Genomic DNA, 19874 nt, shown 5'->3' with positions numbered 1-19874 from the left:
TATCTACCTCCTTCAGGCAGAGCCACAATAGGAATTGCCCAAAGCCCCTTCACTGCATCACCCAGCAAACTTATTGCTGATTCAACCAAACTGATTCAAGCTGATTCAACCAAACACACCCTACAAAGCTAGCTATGACCTCTGACAGCAACCATCAGGATACTCTTCCTGCGTCCCAGGAAGTTCAAAGCCAGACGGCATAAAACCCAGGCACTCTCAGCATATCTTCCCTTTTCTTCGACCAAGAGCCCCAAGGCATGTGATCCTGTTCTTCAGTAAACCTTCTTTCCAAGCAACTTGCATGATTCCAATGTCTTTTTCCCCCACTTGGAACTGAACCCAGAAGGATTATTTCTTCCAACAGTTCTTTGGGAATTAATAGCCCAACGTTGTGCGATTTTATCTCCTTATTTAAAATAAAATACGAAGGGCGAGTGGATAGTTTCAACAAAAGCAACTCATTGATAAAGATGGGAAGGGGCGACCAAATTCCTCCAAAGTATTTCATCATAAGCCTCAAGTCCTTGATGAACACTTGCTATTTTGAAGAGCCTTTTGAAGAGCTCTCATTGGCTCCGGGCCTCCATTCCAACCAACCCCAACGCGCTTGGAAGTCATGACGTATTTCATTACAGGAGGGCGGGGCGGGGGAAATAAAGAAGCTGGCCTATCCCGAAAGAGAGGGAAGCCGCTCTTCTCCAATCAGCGCCTGGAGAAGCGAAGCTGGTTTAGCATAATGGTACAGCTGGGCGGGGGCGGGGAGGGGAGGAGTTTCTGCTGGTGAAAGGGACGAGAAAGAGAAAAAAAAAGAGCAGGAGGACCAGGAAAGTTTTGGGACTCAAATGTTGTTAAGGGTTGCGATAAGAGGGAGCGGGAGATCAGCCATACCAAAGAGGGGGTCGGCGGGGTGGGATGTGGGGGCTGCGCAAGGTGGGAAATTCAGGAATAATCTAGGAACTTATTTGGGGAGATCCTGGGAGGGAAAGATGGAGGGAGGGAGTGGGGGCGCTCTTTTCCTCTCCTCTCCATTGATGTTATCCTTTAATGGTGTCTTCCCCCACATAATTGCGATTTCTCCAGGTTCTGTGTCCCTAGTCTAGATTAGAGCAGCCTCACCTAGCACGCTTTTCAAACGTCCTGGATTGCAAAACCCATAAAGCTCCCAGCCAGCATGGCCGTTTGGAGCTCATTTAACAAATCCTTAAAAGTCCAATGCTTTCAGGAAGTCTCTCCCCCCCCACCACAAAACAAAAGCCCAAGGGCGATGGTTACAGTGCCTTTTAAAATGGAGATTCTCTTTTACCCGTCCCATCTAATTGATTTGGTACAGGTTTTCTCCCCTACTCTCCCCGAAAAAGTCGTTATAGTGTTGTTTCTTTTTTTTTTAAAAAAATAAACTATTAGTCTTTTATATCTTTAAAAACCGAACCAAAAAATATACAAATTATGACATTAACAGTATGTGACATCTATCTCATAAATTTCTATTTTGTGCTTATTTACAAATACATACAATTTATGCAAATGTAAACCTTTAATCTATAGGTTGCTTATCATTAATTCTTTCATCATCCATTTGCCTTAATTCAATCCAATTATATTTTTCCCAAATTCTATAATATTCAGAGTCCTCTTTCTCTCATAACATCAGGGTTAATTTATCCATCTGAGCCCACACTGTTATTTTTTGATTGATCAATTTGTCTGATGGTATGTAATTGTGCTTTCAACATTGAGCGTAGGCAACTCTAGCAGCCGTTAAAATGTGTAATATTATATATTTTATATTTTTCCTACAGTTCTTTTTAAATATCCCTAAAAAGAATAATTCTGGTTCCAATTCTATTTGTTCCTTAAGGATCTCTTGCAACCATTTTTTTAAATTTTAAGCCAGTACCTCTGGGCTTCTGAATAGAACCACCACATGTGATAAAAAGTACCCTCTTCTTGCACTTCCAACATGCCGGGTTCATGTTGGGATACATTTTTGCCAATCTCCCAGGTTGTTTCTAAAGTTGTGTATTTCAGCAGTCAGCTTTGCCTCTTGAACAATGAATTCCAGAAATTCTGTATAGTGAGTGTTTAAGTGAGGTGGGATTGAGGGGAGGCATCTGCTCCATCTGTTTGATTTTGGTTCTGTGGGATTTTCTAATAATATAGAAGTTCAACAATATGAATGGAGCCCCAATTAAGGTCTTTGTTCAAGGTGGAGATTGATTCTCCATATGCCACAATGTCCATGTTTTGCATAATACAGACTCTTAAGTTAGGTAAACTTAAGCCATGTGGTTAATTGGTACAGCATGTCATATAATTTCAGAAAACTGCATTGAGAAAACCATATTTCTGTTTATTGTAAGGGTATTGTATGAACAAATCAGAGGAATTTATTTATCCATCTTAGGACATAAAATGCAGTTGGTGTATCTTCCAAATTGGAATGTCCTTTCCCAGGTCACTAATTATCTTTACAGACAGGGATTGGGAACCTGTAACTCTGCAGATGTCATGTAGCAACTTACACTAGCCACAGAAACAACCACATTTGGAGAATCAAATTCCTATCACTAGTGTAAGATTATGAGGGGATGGTGGTTGCTCAGTCCAAAATATTGAGCTATAGTGTTTCTCAGCCTTGGCAATTTTAAGATGTGTGGACAATTTTAAAAAGTATGGACAATTTTAAGATGTGTGGACTTCAACTCCCAAAATTCTCTAGCCAGCAAGCTGGCTGGAGAATTCTGGGAGTTGAAGTCCACACATCTTAAAGTTCCCAAGGTTGAAAAACACTTAAATTACTGTATGTGGACTAATCCCAATTCAGTATTTGGCAGCTAACTTACTATATAACTACAAATCCCCTAATTCCCATTGACCATGCTGGCTGGGAATGATGGGAGTAGCAGTCCAGTGTAGCCGAAGAGCTTCCATTGAAGAAGTAAGCACCATTCCATTGGTTAACCTTTGTTATACATCCAGAGGAGCCTTCCTGTGTTCTATTGAAATTTTCAGATTAGAAACCTTTGGGCATAACATAAATTGATCTTGCAGGGCCTTTTACTTCTTAATCTATGTAAATGGAGCCTCTTTTAGAGTCATCTTACCTCTAACACTATTACTGTACAGAATCAAGAGGAAAAAATTAAGGTATTTTGCCTTCTTTGCAAGCCCTCAACTCAGCCATTGTAAGGGCTAAAATGCTGGATTAAACATTTAGACCAGAGGCCTCCAAACTTGGCAACTTTAAGACTTGTGGATTTCAACTCCCAGAAGGAGCTGAAGTCCACAAGTTTTAAAGTTGCCAGGTTTGGGGAGCCCTGATTTAGGCATCCAGAAAAGGAGTTCAGAGTCATTTCATCTCCTGTGTAAATTATTTCCTGCCCAAGCTAATTGTAATTTACACTAATAATTTTCACATGTCCTTTTCAGGTTCCTTAGTTTAAGTGGACATTTATGGTTTTCTTGAATTCAAGAGAAAAGAATGTCACAGAGCTCCAAGCAGCAATCTACCAGCCTTCTGTAAGTGATGAACACTTTTTATTTTGGAGAGTGGGGATTTTGGATTGCGTGAGAGACAAACTCTTAAGGTTTGTCTACATGGGATCTTTCTCAAAAATCTAACTTGTATCTAAAAATTTCCCTAAACCTATTTTGAATCGTCACAAATACTGTTAAATGTTTAAATATCCAAATCGTGAAATCCCACATCTTGAGTATATGCAGAATCTCCTTTTCTTAGCCAGCTTCTAAAATCCCATTTAGCCACCTCTTTCATTTTTTGAAATTTACCAGTCCTGGTTATATTTGCATGGCACTATCCTACAGGTTTGTTTATCTATGTATTTATATCTATGTATTTCTCTATTTTCTACAACTCAAGGGGGTGTACATCTTTCTCTTACCTCCTTTCCCACCCTCACAACAATCCTGTGAGGTGGCATAGACTGAGAGAGAATGACTGGCCTAAAGCTTTCATGCTTAAGGGAGAACTAGAACTCAGAATCTCTTGGTTTTTACATCTGCTCTTTACCAATTATCCCAAATTGGCTTATTAATCTATCACATGAGCAAGCTACATCTTAGAGCAGGGGTCTTCAAACTTGACAGCTTTAAGACTTGTGGATTTCAACTTCCAGAATTCCTCAGCCGTCTGGAGAATGCTGTCTAGAGAATTCTGGGAGTTGAAGTCCACAAGTCTTAAAGTTGCCAAGTTTGAAGGCCCTTGTCTTAGAGGATGCTTCCTGTTGATTCTTCCTCTTCGCATCAACAAGGAAGCAAATTAGACATGTAACTTACACTAATGACTGGAGCCAAACTTGTATTTTTTGTGTGTGCCCAAATAAGCCAGGATCATTTCTTTATTAAACAAATTGATATAGCGGCCCAACTCGCACATAGATCACCCAGGTACCAATTTAAACTTGTATGTGGGTGGCTTGTTATCTCTGCTGTTTAGGTTGAATAAAACATTTTGCATTCTGTCTCTTTATTTTCTGAGTGAATGAGTAGAGCATAGGAACTGTGTGTATTTGCAAACTTGTTTCTATAGTGGTTTAATATTCCTGCTACAATTCTTAACTGAAAACAAATTGGACATGCCCAGTGAGTCATTGTATTAAAATGGTCTTTTCAACTAGGAGGACTTGTTTTTCATGTAATGTTGGGAATCACTTTATATATTTAAGTTTAAATATGTTTTTTAAAGATCTCAAAACTAATCAAAAGTCTGATTATGTTTCATAGGGCTTTTTTCCCCCTACACCTTATTTTTCTCTTCTGTTCTTATTGATTAATTTAATTCTAGCTATGTCCCTAAATCTGTTTTAGTTTTGATGGTAGATTGGAATGTTTTGAAGTTCTCCATTGCTGTTGTGGAAACCTTTCTTGGTAACTTTGGATTACAGGAATGCTGCAAGTAAAACTCAACATGGGAACTTCCTAGTGGCTATTAAGCAGGAGAAAGGCGAGGCCCCTCGGTTAATTGGGGAGAAGCCCCATGGCGAAGAGGAGGTGAGCCCCCTGGTGCGTCCATATAAACACACTGTCAATTTTGATTTTGATTTTTTTTAAACCTAGCTCACCTGAGAAGGTAAATGCCCTTAGTAAATCAGAGAGAGAGAGAGAGAGGAGATACAGAGAGATAGACAGAGAGAGAAAGAGAGAGAGATAGGCAGAGAAAAAGATACACACAGAGAGAGACTTGTTGATTGTAAGCTCCTGGGGGCTGAGAAGAATTGTTGCAAAACTGAGTTTCCTGAAGTGGACCACTGGACTCCTAAACAAGTTTAAAAACGCTCTAGTAAAAAGAAAAATCAACCAAAAGAACAACATGCAAACAAAAGCAAATAAAACACCCCCAGGAGCAAAACAAACGAAAGTTTAATTTGCACGTATTGTTTAATGGATTGCTAAATTGGCCATGCCCCCCCGTCACATGACCACCTAGCCACGCCCACCCCACCCCCACCTCCCAAGCTGTTCTGCATCCCCTGTTGGCCCCCTGTTTAAAAAGTTTGAGGACCTCTGGTTTATTGCAGTTTGAAAGTATCAAAATAAGAATGGCCAGATTTTGCTTACAAAAAGTTTTAAGTGTTAAATTTGGTGATGTTTAGATTAGATCACTCAGCACAGTGACAACTTCAGCCAAAGCTCTGTTCCTACTTCATAATACTAAGCAAGGTCAGACCTTGTTGTGTTTGAATGAGAAGTCACCAGAAACACTGTAGCAGAATTATTGGCTGGACTGGGAGTTTTAAACATCCAGAAAAAAAATAGCAAGCAATTTCTACGTTGTTGCAAAGAAAACTACATGGATGAAATTACTAGGAGTCTAGCTCAACTTGCATAAGACTTTAGCTTTTTGATAGATTAATTATGCTTTCTTGAGCGGCATGGTAGTCTAGTGAAGATACTTGCCTCCAACTTGGAAGGTTTAGAGTTCAATCCTAGGCATGGTAGATGTTTCTTAGGGTGCGAAGAAAAAAAAAATCTGCTGAGAACTAAAGATAGGCATTAGGAAGGGCATCCGGCCAGTAAACACTCAACTCCATCCAATTGCCCCAGTTCTACTGCACTCCATCCTTTTAAGGATGTCTTCTCTAGATTTAGATTACCATCTGACAGATGGTACAGAATATTAAAAACAAGAACAAATAGGTAGAAAAACAGCTTCTGTCCCAGGGCAGTAGTTCTTTTGAATTCTACTGTATAGTGCAGTGTGGGTGCGGTGTTGCAGGTTTTTGGTTCATTGTGTGGAGTGTGAAGGATATGTGTTTGTGTGTTATTTTCATGGCCATGATGTGCACTGAAGATGGTGTTTGATTTCGTTGTACGAGGTGCAATGACAATAAAGTAAACTAAATTTCTGAGGACTAGAAACTTTCATTTTGGAATGTAGCCAGAGATTCCATGTATACTGAATCTCACAACCAGGATGGCAGTTCAGGATTTTCCTGTTTGCTTGTGTGGGATTGCCACAGATATGTGGTGGCAGTCCTGGACACAGGCCTCCAGAAATGCCAGGAGTGACAGAGCAGAGTGACTCAAACTTTTTTGTTTCTACTGTGGGCAGCCGGTGAAAAAGCGGGGCTGGCCGAAAGGCAAGAAGAGGAAGAAAATCCTTCCAAATGGACCGAAGGCCCCTGTGACGGGCTACGTCCGCTTTCTGAATGAACGACGGGAACAAATTCGCATGCAGCGCCCGGATTTGCCCTTCCCAGAGATCACAAAAATGTTGGGAGCAGAGTGGAGTAAACTACAGCCCACAGAAAAGCAGGTGAGAGAACATGGAAATATGTAAGGTTTTCTGAAGCCAGTAGAAATACAAACTGTGATTGTTAGGCATGAATAAGTGTCAAATCTTAACTTCTAGGTTCTCTCAGCTTATAATCGATCCCTTAGCAACCATTCAAATTTACAATGGAACACACACACACACCCCGCCAAAAGATACAACCTGGATTCAAAGTTCCTATGCCTCCCTCCCACCTGGGTCACATGATTGCATTTTTTTAGGTAACCAGCCTGCATTTATGAGCATTTGCAGCATCCTGTGACTTCAATGTATGGAGGGTTTTTGGCTAGAAACCGATTTACTTCCAGTTTAAAAAAAAAACATTCACTGTGAACAATAAGTTTGCTTTATGACTGCAGTGCTAGCATAAAGACTGCCTCAAAATAAAGGTCATAAAATTGGACATTATCACATGATGACCTGCTTAATGAGCAGCATAACCTACGGCCTTAATTATATGTTCCATTATGGTTGTAAGTGGAGGACTACCTGCATTTTGTCCCTATCTAAGGTTAATCTAGAACAAGGGTGTCAAACTCAAGGCCCTCAAACACAACCCTGATGCGGCCCTCGATGAAATCGGAGTTTGACACCCCTGATCTAGAAGTTACTATTTCAGTTTTGCTTCTACAAGTTTGCATTGTTTTGATTGAATTCTGTTTTTATTGTAATCAGGTGTCTGATTAGGTGCCATCTAGTTGGTTCCTAGTGAACACACAGGTGGATTTTCTTCTGGGTAATTGTCCACAAACTGACCTTTTAGGATTCCATCAGAGACCCATCATTGCTATATTTGAATTAATCCACTATGCTGCTGGTCTTCTTCTTCCTTTCACATAATCTATCTGAAATAAAATAATTTGAGCCTGACTATTTGTGCCTTGATTGAGAAGTCTGGGTATTCAGTGATCCATTTGTTGGTTTTCTTGGCTATCTGTGGTATTCTTAGAAGTCTTCTCCAACACCAAAGTTCAATAACTTCAATACTTTTTTCTATTGTATTTCTGCAAAATCTGAAGTTACAGATAGTCCTCGAATTACACCACAGTTGAGCTCTATATTTCCGTTGCTAAACAAAGACAGTGAAGTGAATTTTGCCCCATTTTATGTCCTTTTTTACCATAGTTAAGTGAATTACTGCAATTAGTAACACGGTTGTTAAGTGAATATGGTTTTCCCATTGACTTTGCTTGTCAAGAAAGTCACAAAAGGGGATCCCCTGACCCCAGGACACTGCAACCACCATAAATGCAGTCCAGCTGCCAAGCATCTGAATTTTTATCATGTAACTATGGAGATATCGCAACGGTTGTAAGTGTGAAAAATCTCATAAGTCGCTTTTTTCAGTTGTAAGCTGAGGACTACCCATATTGGCATATTATGAGCTTCTACGATTATAAGCATGTTTTAGTAAGCACAGGAAGAAGATCCTGTAGAGATTCTCAGTCATCCAGGTCATGGTTGTCCCAAAGGTGCTTTTTCAACTGGACTTTCTTGTTTTTTCTTTGACCATGATTGAGAATTTCTACAGACTTTTAGCTACACAATTTGGGATGAACCCCCTTTGAATGGTGTGGGAGTAGGAAAGGATTTCTAGAGGGGGGAAAAGAATTGCAGGCTACAGGAACCAAGAGCACTACTCAGGTGACCCTGAAGACACAGATAAACCTCCAAGTGCTTCAAGGACCCTCTAAAAGGATGCAAATGACCAGCTGTCTGCAAGGAGTATAAATCCTTCCATTCCCCACCATCCTCTCAGAGCTGAAGAAGCTTCTTAGATGAGAAGAGAAATGTCTTCAAAAAAACAAAAACAAAGAAAATCCAGTTGCCTCCTGAAAAAAGCACCTTTGGGACACAGGATAAAGAAAGATGGAGTTTGTGGATTGGGTCCATTGTAACTTTTCCTGTGTTTTCAGCGCTATCTGGATGAGGCTGAACGGGAGAAGCAGCAATATATGAAGGAGCTGAGGGAATACCAGCAATCAGAAGCTTACAAGCTGTGTGCTGAGAAGATGCAAGAGAAGAAAATTAAGAAAGGTCAGTTTTGCAGTTGTATTGGATATTTGTAGATCCAACATAGAGTACAAGTTGTCTCTTAGGGGTTCCCTATTATTATATTTCTTCCCCATACTGTTGTACTAAAGGGACACATTTGCTTTTTATTCAGTAATGTATGTATGCAACAAAATAATTAATGGACTCAAAGAAACGCTTGTTAATTTTGTAATACAATTTGTGTCTATACATTTTTATGTATTTAAATACATTTCTGAAAAGAGGTGTGTAGGTTTTACCAGCCTCTCTAACAAGTCTGTGGCAGGAGTCCCCAAGCCCAATTTGTGGACTGAAACTGGGCCATGCAAACAAGTGAAGCTCCATCCATGGGATGCAGGCAGCATGTGAAACCATGGGCCCCCCAGGCCGCAGAAAAACCTCTTTCTGTGGAACCGGTCCCTGGTGCCCAGAAGGTTGGGGGCCACTGGTCTATGGCACAAAAATGATTAAGAACCCCTGACTTACAGACTTCTCTAGCAGTTTGCTGTCCCCCTTCCCCTCCAGCTGATTTCTCAGCCTTCTTTGTAATTGCTCTTTAAAAAGAACCCTCCATGGAAAGCCTCCTGCACCAACCTGGAAGCCAAAACAGGGCGCCGTAGCGCTGTGTGAGGCCACCCTGCACCGCGTTTTGGGCCTGTAAAGCCATCTGCACCAACCTGAAGCCAAAAATGGGCGAGGAGGGGCAGGGCGCATGTGCGTGGGGGGTGCATGTGTGGGTGGTGGGGCGCATGCACTGGGGCAGTCGCATTATATTTTGGGGTTTGCAGAAGACTGGCAGAATGCATCCATGAACACCAACTAACAGTCTGATAACATGATGAAAATTCTTTAATTTCACAACATACAGGCAGGTTTAGTTAGCCGTTCCTTTGATGTACACATTATACAGAAACCTAATTTCAAATGAGCTTGCCTATTCTTGCAATTTGTTCCTTGGATTTTTTTTTCCTGATCTCCAAAGGGGTAAACAAATTTTGCCTACAGATACTCCTGATTGGTTAAATTTTCAGCTGTGAAGTCTTATTTACTATGGCATCACCGAATGTAGGAATTCTTGATCCAAGTGAATATCAGTTTCTTATTTTCCTTGCATATTCCCTTCCCTCCTGTCTGTTTGAAGTTAAAAGCCCTAGGAGGGATTTAATTCAAATCGTGACTGCATTATCAGCTCCTCGATACCTGCTTTGATTAACTAATTTTTTTCTTTTAAAAAATATTATTTTAGAGGATGCTGGTGCTGGAACTGTGAATACATTGCTCAATGGATACAAGGTAATTTGTCAGGGTATAAGGGATGGCTTTCATTTTCGCTTTTACGAATATCAAACCTGAAAATGAGAAATTGTGCTGTTTATTTTCTAGTTACTAGTCAATGAGGTAAGATATTTCACCATCCATCTGTTTTGCATTTTAACTAGCATACTGAAAGTTGAAAAAGTACACTTTCTCTAGGTTTCTCCCTCACCTTAGTTATTGCAACTGAGCTACAATTTCAAAACATTTGTATCTGAATGTCAAAGGCAAACCGCCCCCCCAAAACATAAACAATCTGAGCCTAAAAACTACAGATAAACTCCAAAAAAGCAGTTATGTCGATGTAGTTTTTGATCTAGAAATTAGATTTAGAATTTGCATGAAAGCTTTCCGTTGCAGTCTTAAAGAACTTTCTACTGATTTGAAAATTAGGGGAACAATTAACAATATGTTTATTTCTAAGAAAAATCCATTTGGCACTGCCTAGATAATACCATTTTAGTTTCTTGATCATTAAATTAATGGTGACTGTGTTTATTAACTGCTGTGACTTCTCAACTATAAGAAGAATCATACTGTAGATATAAACTTTTGTTTTAACCCGTTAGCTTTGTCCTGGAGTGTTGATACCAGACTTGTGGCACATTAATGTATAGTGTAGCTCCATTGCAATATCCAACCTTTCATTGCTAATTCTGAAAAAAGAAAGGATATTCTAAGGCTGTATAGAAATATAGTGTGTTCCCACATTTTCAGTGTTTCTACACCAAGCTGAGAAAAATATGTAATCTTTAAGTTATTAATGCTTTTTGGCCAGCTTTTTAAATCTATCTTTTCTTGCAGACTGGAGAAAGTGGCAGTGATGGTTTCTCAACATTTGATGTCCCTATTTTTACAGAGGAATTCTTAGACCAGAACAAAGGTACAAATGAAGCTGTTGAAATGCAGTCAGTACTAAGATAAAGTGGTTTCCCTTATGGAAACTGGGGCATACCATTTCTTCCCACTGCCCCGCCTTCCAAAAGCCACAAGGAATGGCTGCAACCCAAATCTCAGATCTGATGGGAATGAATTGTTGGACTGAGTGTGTATGTATATTAAAAGGGGATGCTGCCTTTCCTATCTCTTTATATACACCAGAGATATTTTACAAAGAAGCTTTAACACACAATGAAGATAGGTTTGAAACTAAAGATACCCACATTTTCCAGGAAAGTTGTGGCTTTATTAAAATGTTAATTGACTTGAGGAAGGAGGACCAGCTTGGCTTAAAATGGCTAGAAAATCTGGAATTGAACTTTTTTTTTGCCTTCAATTGTGATGGAAGAGAGATTACAGTACTAATCCCTGAAAGAGTGGAAATCTGTAATACCAGAGATGGATAATGACATAAGAGGCAAGTTCCAAGAACCATTTCAAAGCAAAGGTTCTTTTTCAAGAGGCAACAAGACTTTCTGTTTTTGTTTTATAAATCCTTCCATTCCCCACCATCCTGTCAGAGCTGAAGTAGCTTCTTGGATGAGAAGCGAAACAAAAGGAAAGGAAAGGAAAGGAAAGGAAGGGAAGGGAAGGGAAGGGAAGGGAAGGGGAAGGAAAGGAAAGGAAAGGAAAGGAAAGGAAAGGAAAGGAAAGGAAAGGAAAGGAAAGGAAAGGAAAGGAAAGGAAAGGAAATCCAGCTGCCTCTTGAAAAAGTACCTTTGGGACAACCATGACCTGGATGACTGAGAAACTCCACAGACATTTATTCTAAAGCAAATGACTAGATTAACAGTTTTTATTCTTCAGTTAACAACAGTTTGAATACAGAATGAATACACTCAGGGAAACATAGTGAGAATGGTGATGAATAACACACAACCAGCACACAGATACACTGAATAGTAAAATGTAAGTTTTTCTTCCAGTAAACGGGTAAACAAAGTCCAACAAACAGTCCAAATCATACATGGTTAAAGCAGTTACTATTCAAAACAATCAGTCCTAACAATAATCCAAAAACAAAGTTCTTTTCTTTACCAGTATCATAAACAAAGTTCAGTAAACGGAGTTTGAGAACAGTTGCAAGACTCACAGCAATTCAAGCAGAATGACGATCAGGCAAAAGGCAAAGAGGAAGCAAAGGAAATGCAAAAAAAGGACAAACCAGGTTTCTGGCTCCATCTTATGGTCGTTGGAGGAACCTTAGCCAATCACAGTTACAGCATTCTCTTAAAGATACAACAGATTAAATGACTATCCTGGTTTATATATTGCCAACCCAACTGTTAAGTGACTATCATTCCTAACATGTTGGCTTTGTGCAATGTCTGAACCAGCTCACTTTTTGTTTTGGCTCTCTTCATAAAACACCTGGGAGATCTTTCCTTGGTATCCCAATTGTGATTTCTCATTAGATACTAAACTTTCCAGAATAATTTCTCTAGGAATTATAGTGTAAGACAAACAGTGCAGAGTTCAAATTACATAAATGAACCCAACTGGCGACATTCATTCAAGTCTATTAGAGCTGAATCTCCTTTTTTCTGGGACATTATGGAAGACAAACAGACTGTCCAGAAAACCAATTTCTCTCTGGTGCCTCTAAAAATTCCCAACCAGCACGGTCAAAGTCTGGGAATTCTGAGAGCTGTAACTTAACACATCTCAAAGGTGTCAAATTGGAGAAGGTTATAGCAAGCAATTGCCTATTTTTATCATGGACTGGAAACACAGGTTGAAGAAGCAGGATTGTGATCCATGATTTTTCATTTTTCTTTTTAATTCCGGTCCTTCTGTTTTCCCTTTCTCTTTGCTGGAGCAGCCAGGGAAGCAGAGCTGCGGAGACTACGTAAGATGAACACAGAGTTCGAGGAGCAGAATGCCATCCTGCAGAAGCACACAGAGAGCATGAGCTGCGCCAAGGAGCGCCTAGAGCAGGAGCTTGCACTGGAGGAGAGGCAGACAATGGCGTTGCAGCAACAGCTCCAGATGGTGCGCCAAGCTCTGACAGCCAGTTTTGCCAGCCTTCCCATTCCAGGTACTGGAGAGTGTTAGTTTGACGGTGCTTCCCCCCTGCTAACTTAGGAGACACGGAAGTCTTGCATGCTTTGCAATATTTGTGTATAGCAGTCATGTGTCTTTAGGGGGTACATTGATCATGACAGTGCCACGAGCAAAACACTGCCCCATTCTCAACCTCAAGTTTCACTTTGTTAAAAAGGCAAGAGTGTAAAGGTGGTTTACCAGAAGGTTTGGACAAATTCTTCAGGGTTTTTCCTGGAGGTCTGTGACTGCATAGAAAAACACTTCCATCATAGAAACGTTTAGAAACATTGGGAAAGATCTTTGATTTCATTTAGTCCACCCACTTTTTCAATAGAGGAATTGACCAATGGCCACCCAGCCTCCATTTGGAGACTTCCACCAAGATTATTGCTGAAAGAAAAATCACTTTGGGTTTGGATTTAGACAGGCCTATTCCTTACCCAGTGGTACCTTGGTACTCAATTGCTTTGAAACTCATTTGAGTTTGGTACTCGATGCATTTTGACATGAAAATTTTGTCCTGGGATTCATCGTTTGTGTCATGCCCCTGTCGGAATCTGACTCTGAGGGGGAAGCCGAACAATTGACAGGGAGTGAGTGTGGCTCCATTGGCTGTGGAAGAAACTGTGGAAGGGTAAAGTCTGGCTGGGCAGAGCAGGGAAGAGGTAGAACAAGGGAGAGGGAATTCAGAGGAAGACCCAGGCCCACTCTCTCTTCATCCTAGGGCACGCAGGGAGGAACGGAGAAGGGAACAACGTGAGTTGCATGGCTTACGGGGGAGGAAAGGGCCCTGATTCCCTTCATTAGCTGCAGCTGGGAACACAGTGTATAAAAAAGGAAGCTGCACGCAGCAAGCTGTTGGGAGCAAACATGAATTTATCTTGTATTGTTGTGGCTTATCTATCCCTGTCAAGCTAATTACTTCAGCTTGGTTTGTTTGGATTTTTAGTTACAGTTTGTATGTATCTTGTTTTGGACTGAATTTTCTACAGTTAAAGACTGTTCCTGGGAGAGTTTTTCTCCAGCCGAAGGTAACCTGGATATTGGAGGCAAAGTTGGATATAATAAAGGGACTCTTACTGCTGATTTGACTGTGCTGCCTTTGTGCCACACCCTGGGTCATCGCAGTTTGTTTGGCACAAGCTAGAACACGTTGGTGTCGGCTACCTTGTGACTCACTACTATTATTCCTTATGGGGAAAAATTGTTCGATACTCATCATTTTTTGTATTCATTGCACCTCCCAGAACCAATTAACGATGAGTACCGAGCTACCACTCTGTTTGGGCTGTAGATCAAAGAATAAATGAATGCTATTGTGCTGCGGATGGAGAAAAAACAGGAGCGACTTACTAGAGCAATGGCCTCCAACCTTTCAGGCACAGGGACTGGTTCTGTGAAGAGAGGTTTTTCCGTGGACTGGAGGGATGCGTGGTTTCACACGTTGCCTGCATCCCACGGATGAGGATTAGCTTGTTTGTGTGGCCCAGTTGCTGGCATGCCAAGGACCAGTGCCAGTCCACAGACCAGAGGTTGGGGACTCCTGTACTAAGAGCAATTTGCAACCTTCCCTGCTGGCTTCCCAATTGCGGTTGCTGGTGGGAAGCCATCAGAAGAAAACTGCAAATCATAATAATGTGACCGCAGCAGCTCCCTGTGAGGTTATAATTGCAAGCCAGGCACCTGCGTGCCGAGATAACAGTCACATGGCTGCAGGGTTGCTGTGACAGCTGAAACATTAATGAGACATCAGTCATAATGTCTGCTTTTTCAGTGCTGCTGAACTTCGACCAATCACTGAATAAATGGATGAAAGCTGAGGGCTACTGAAAAAAGGCAATAGGAAGTCAGAAAGGGGGGAAGAGATGCCAGCACCAGAAGCAAACCAGGTTTCAATGGCTGCTACAAACGTTTCTGGGATATAAGCTTGACTGGAAAACTTCTTAATTTCTTCCAGTTACATTCCAGCTATACATTTTAGATCTAAAGTGAAAAATTGGGGGGGGGGCGGGGGCAAATTTATGCATTGTCATCACTCTGAATCAGGTCAGTGTGTTCTATAACCATGCAGCAGGAATACAAGATATGTTGTTGAGAAAACATTCTGAACAGCATGTTATTTACTGTGTTAAAAATGCAAGTGTTTAACTCTTGGTTGTCTTAAAGGTTATGTCCAGATAAGGTTTCCAGGATTCAAGAGGGTGAGCTTTGGTTCTCTGCTACCTTCAGAGTAGCCTACACAATGTTAATTAAGCAAGGATGCTAATTGGTGCTCAAGTAGTTAATGGGATTCTTTCCAACAGGCACCGGTGAGACCCCCACACTGAACACACTTGATTTCTACATGGCAAAGCTTCACAGCACCATTGAGAGCAATCCTATACAACATGAAAGGCTGGTTGTCCGAGTCAAGGAGATTTTGTCCCGTGTCGCCAAGTAAGTATGAACCTGTACTTCTGCAACAGAGGGACTCCTTAACTTATGACCATAACAACAGTCATAATCATGTGACCGATCCAATTTTACCTTTCCCCCTCCTTTTTTGATGACTCATCATTAAGTGAATCTGCACTCATTAAGCGAACACTATAGTTGTTAATTGAATTTATTGTTCGCTATGGGACACGTTTGCCCAAAACTGCAAGTAAACACGAGTTTTACTGCAAAAATGTAAACTGCAGTCATATGACTCCAGGAGGTTGCAAAAGGCCATAAATGCAGGCCAGTTACTGACTACCCAAAATGTGAAAAGACTGGGTGGGGGGGGCTTGGGGGTGTGTGGAAACCATCACAACTTTGGGACTAGTTTGTAAATACCCTTTGGGAGGTCTGTTGGAACGGTCACATTGACCAATTGTAAGTCAAGGATTACCTGTAAGCAGAGATGGTATAGAACAAGGGCGTCAAGCTCAAGGCCCGTGGGCTGGATCCTGTCCATGGGATGCTTAAATCTGGCCCGTGCGGCCAGCTTAGAAATAGCAAAGGACCAGTCCACACTTTGCTTCTGATGCCTCCATTTTGGTCAGCAAAGTGATGTAGGAGGCTGAAAACACAGTGCGGGGGAGGGGGCACGTGTGGCCTCCCCCTGTGCCCCATTTTGGCCGGCAGGCCAAAAACAGGGTGTCAGGATTCTGGCAGTTGCGTGCCCCCCGTGCCTCTTTTGGCCAGCAGGGTGTTGCAGGAGGCGTCTGTCCCGTCTCCTCCACCCGGCCCGCAGAGAACTTCAATGCTGATCCAGCCCTCGAAGAAATCCAGTTTGACACCCCTGGTGTAGAAGCCGGCTATGAGGCTGATACCCAGAGAGGTGAGAATGTTTGCCAGGAAGGCCTGCCTACTTCAGATCCAAACACTACACATCTCTGCCTTGAATTATCTGCTTGTCCAGGGTTTGGAAAGCACTAGGTCTTTCCCATCATTTCTTCCTGTCTCCTTAAAGGAGCCTGAGATCTTTTGCCCACAAAGCAGGTAGGTTACACTGTAGGTTTCTCTTCAGCCATGCGCTCTTGGTGTAAGGGAAAGATGTAAATCCAGAATATAGGGTGTTCCTTTACACACGCACTCGAAATCCATGCTTTACAGAGCAGCGTTTCTCAACCTTGGCAACTTGTCAATGGATGGACTCCCAGCATAGCTGGCTGGGGTATTCTGGGAGTTGAAGCCCACCCACTATCAAGTTGCCAAGGTTGAGAAACACTGCTCTATAAAGCATGGATCTTTTGGCTTGCCTAGGCTGCATTGAGTGAAGAGGAATTGTCTTGGGTTGCATATAAAATATATGATATAGTTAACGTATGTAAATAACATTTTAAAAATATTTTATATGATCTTACAGAGCCGCATTACTAGCTGTCCAGGGCCACATGCAGTCTGCGGGCCATAGGTTGGACATGGCGACTCTAAAGCAAATTTATTTTTAGTCATTGAAGTTCATTTGCTAGTTTGGTGTGCGAACTGAAAACAAAGCTAGCTGCATATTGGAAATAAAATGAGGGTTGCCTTGGTTTTAAGAGTTGTTTAATGTTGTCATTTCCAAGGCACCAAATGTCTTGTCATAAACAGACAACTGAGCATGTTGTGGGTAACTTTTGTCTCTCTCCTCAGTGAGCATTTGTAAGCAACTGGGACACAATTTGAAAATATCTCAACTACAGTCTGCCAAGTTGATGGACTACACTGCTGTATGCTGCTCCTGACGCAGCTGCCTGTACGTAGCAGATCTTCTCCAGTGCCTCTTCTCTTCAAAGAGCCTTAAGTTGCCTTTTCTGCTCCTTTAAATGTGTAGGAAAACCTCTTTTCTTTCTGAGCTTTGTCCTCTCTTGGCTCTTTCTGAAGTTGCTGGCAGGACAGTAGATGGTAGAATGACAGAAAATCAGTGAGACTTGTCCATGATTGCTGGATTCTGGGACTCTGTTTTCTCCTCCAAAGTACAGATTTCCAGGCTGATTTTGCCACAGAAATGAGTATTGCAGTCACTGGGATATGTCACTGACTATTGTGGCTACTAACAGGTCACACAGGAATATCAAAAGCAGATCCAGGGAGACCAAGATTTATAGGCAGATATCAGAATGGTTAGAAGATGATCAATAAGGATTTTTGACTCCCAGTTATTTAACAATAGCAGCTACACAATGCCTCCTCTAACTCTAAATTATACTACTGAGATTATGAAAGATGGGGTTATGTGAGAGGCCTTTAAACTCAAATGTTAATCCTTGATCCTTCTTTAATTTTTAGCATATACCTGACTTCAGTTGGTTGATAGAGAAAAAGCAGAATAGATCCAAGTCTAAAAAGTGCCCTTCCCTCTGATAAGAGGTACAAATAAGCAGATAATTGAATTGAATTCCATTCCACTTGTGTTTTTAACATCAGAGCAAAACGCGCTATTTCTTACTATTAATATGGTTTGCACTGTCATTTTAATTATCCTGTTGGAGCATTTTATTGATAAATGTTTTAGAATGATTTTGGAATTGAGAAATGCATTGCAAAATTTGAACGAGTGCAAATCCAAGAGATAGTTATATGTTGATCCAGATGTCCATTGGCAGAACATTTATCTGATTAATTCTCACCAGAATGTGTTAATCATCTCTAATGAGTTGTTTCATTGATGGAATTCATATATGCTAAACCATGGCTCCCTTAAACACCACACACACAGAGAGAGATACAGAGAGAGAGAGACTCTAAATTAAGTCCTCCCAGTGACTCCAAAGATGCTTTTTTAAAAGGCACCTGGATTGTTGTTTCCTTGAGGAAGAAGAAAACATTTCGCTTTTCATCCAAGAAAAGCTTCTTGTCCCAAAATGTTTGCCTTTGTAAAAGCACCTTTGAGACAACTATGATCCAGGTGATTGAGAATCTCTACAGAAAAGGTTGTGGTTGCATGGCAGACTTACCCATAATTACCCAACCACAGTTTATTCAATTTGCCTAATGTTCTGCATTTGCATGACCTACTTAAACATACACTAACTGTATAGACTGGTTCACACAACACTCTAGGCTGAAACCTAGCTGGCTGCTTTGGGAGTCTGCACAAACAGTCCATGTGTCATTTCAAAGACCTACCTGTCTCAAGAATGGGCAGCTTATGGCCTGCAGATCACAAGCATATTGATTTAAGTCCCTTTTCATCTTCTGGTACAGTTTAAGGAGAAGATAGGAATGAATTCCTTTTGGGAGTCTTGAACTTCCACCCCGTGGCCAAAAAAAATGGGTTTCAGCTCAGGAGACTGACTCTCAAATATTGCCATAAAATTGACCTAGTTTAAAACTGGTGCCATTTCTCCAAGCGAGATGGTCAGTGCACATATTATTTTAAATCATGCTGAGTAATTAATCTATTTTATACTGGAGACGCCAGGCAAGTTTTATTAGTCTACAGTAAGTTTCAAAATGGGGAACTTTTCTTAGACTTGCTGCCTTAATATTTTAAATGCATATAACGTGACCTAATAGGCAACTAATATTTTTCCAGGGTGAATACCCCACCACTTCAGTGTGCATTTGTTCACATTTGCACTGTACACAATGAAAAGTCTTGCAGATGAGGCACAGACATCATTCCCTCAGGAATGTGGTGTGAAGTTTTTGGGTTGTTGTTTTTTAAGGTTACAGATCTTGTGTCTTAAATCAAAGATACATACATAGAGCTGATAGAATCTCTGAAACCAAACAAGGAGTCTGAAGACAGATACTCATCTTGTATGCAAGGAATTTTCAAAGCCATTGTTCCTTCTCCTTGAAAAGAATAGGTATAAGATTCTATGAAGAAAACTGCATATGTAGATTAAATCTGCTTCATCTAAAATAATGATAGTTGCTAGAAGCAGTTTAACAATGTCAAACTTGAGTTACCTTGGCATAAAATAATGGCTTTATTTATTACATAACATTGCACCTCTTCCTCATGACATCAATCCATGCTGATTATTATTGTGAATAAATTCTGATTTAGTTTTGTATTTTCTTAATGCATTAGGATGTTTTTTAACATAATATTTGCATTTAAAATTGTATTTTAACCTTTTCTTCTCCCCCCCCCCCTTGCAAAAAAAAATTAGCAGTATGGAAAATAGTTATGCTGCTCTGGTGAGAGCAAGTGTTCTTTTTTAAAAATAAAGAAATAAAATACATAAATGTACAAACTTACTTGACTAATCTTTTTATTGCAAATATTACGGTTTTCAAGATGGCTGCGCACATGGATGCTGCGGCTAACCACTCCTTCTTTCAGTGT

The 19874-nt window shown here is 40.8% G+C and overlaps 1 protein-coding gene across 3 annotated transcripts; it reads left to right on the top strand.

Moving 5' to 3' along the window:
• Positions 1 to 772: 772 nt before the first annotated feature.
• HMG20B (high mobility group 20B) lies at positions 773 to 19782 on the top strand. 3 transcript variants are annotated; one of them, XM_087922774.1, is made up of 10 exons: positions 773 to 825; positions 3431 to 3519; positions 4905 to 5010; positions 6572 to 6775; positions 8710 to 8830; positions 10074 to 10120; positions 10946 to 11024; positions 12903 to 13118; positions 15430 to 15562; positions 17228 to 19782. In XM_087922774.1, the coding sequence occupies exons 2-10, from the start codon at positions 3482 to 3484 to the stop codon at positions 17238 to 17240; spliced, it is 957 nt and encodes a 318-aa protein (XP_087778900.1). In that variant the 5' UTR covers positions 773 to 825; positions 3431 to 3481; the 3' UTR covers positions 17241 to 19782. The 3 variants fall into 3 exon arrangements, with proteins under 3 accessions (XP_087778900.1, XP_087778898.1, XP_087778899.1); XM_087922772.1 differs by having other exon boundaries at positions 4905 to 5022; XM_087922773.1 differs by lacking the exon at positions 17228 to 19782 and having other exon boundaries at positions 4905 to 5022; positions 15430 to 15566.
• The last annotated feature ends 92 nt before the right edge of the window (positions 19783 to 19874 follow it).

This window comes from Pseudonaja textilis, chromosome 1 (assembly GCF_049901715.1).
Source record: "Pseudonaja textilis isolate UNSWEBS1 chromosome 1, rPseTex1.2, whole genome shotgun sequence".
Taxonomy (NCBI): Eukaryota; Metazoa; Chordata; class Lepidosauria; order Squamata; family Elapidae; genus Pseudonaja; species Pseudonaja textilis.
This window is presented reverse-complemented; position numbering and strand designations above follow the sequence as displayed.

Excerpts from the sequence above, each read along its gene's own strand:
- HMG20B (XM_087922772.1), top strand. The coding sequence starts at position 3,482 with ATGTCACAGAGCTCCAAGCAGCAATCTACCAGCCTTCT. Across the intron at positions 5,023-6,571 it reads AAGAGGAGGTGAGCCCCCTG|CCGGTGAAAAAGCGGGGCTG; the intron begins GTGCGTCCATAT and ends TACTGTGGGCAG. Across the intron at positions 11,025-12,902 it reads ATTCTTAGACCAGAACAAAG|CCAGGGAAGCAGAGCTGCGG; the intron begins GTACAAATGAAG and ends TTGCTGGAGCAG.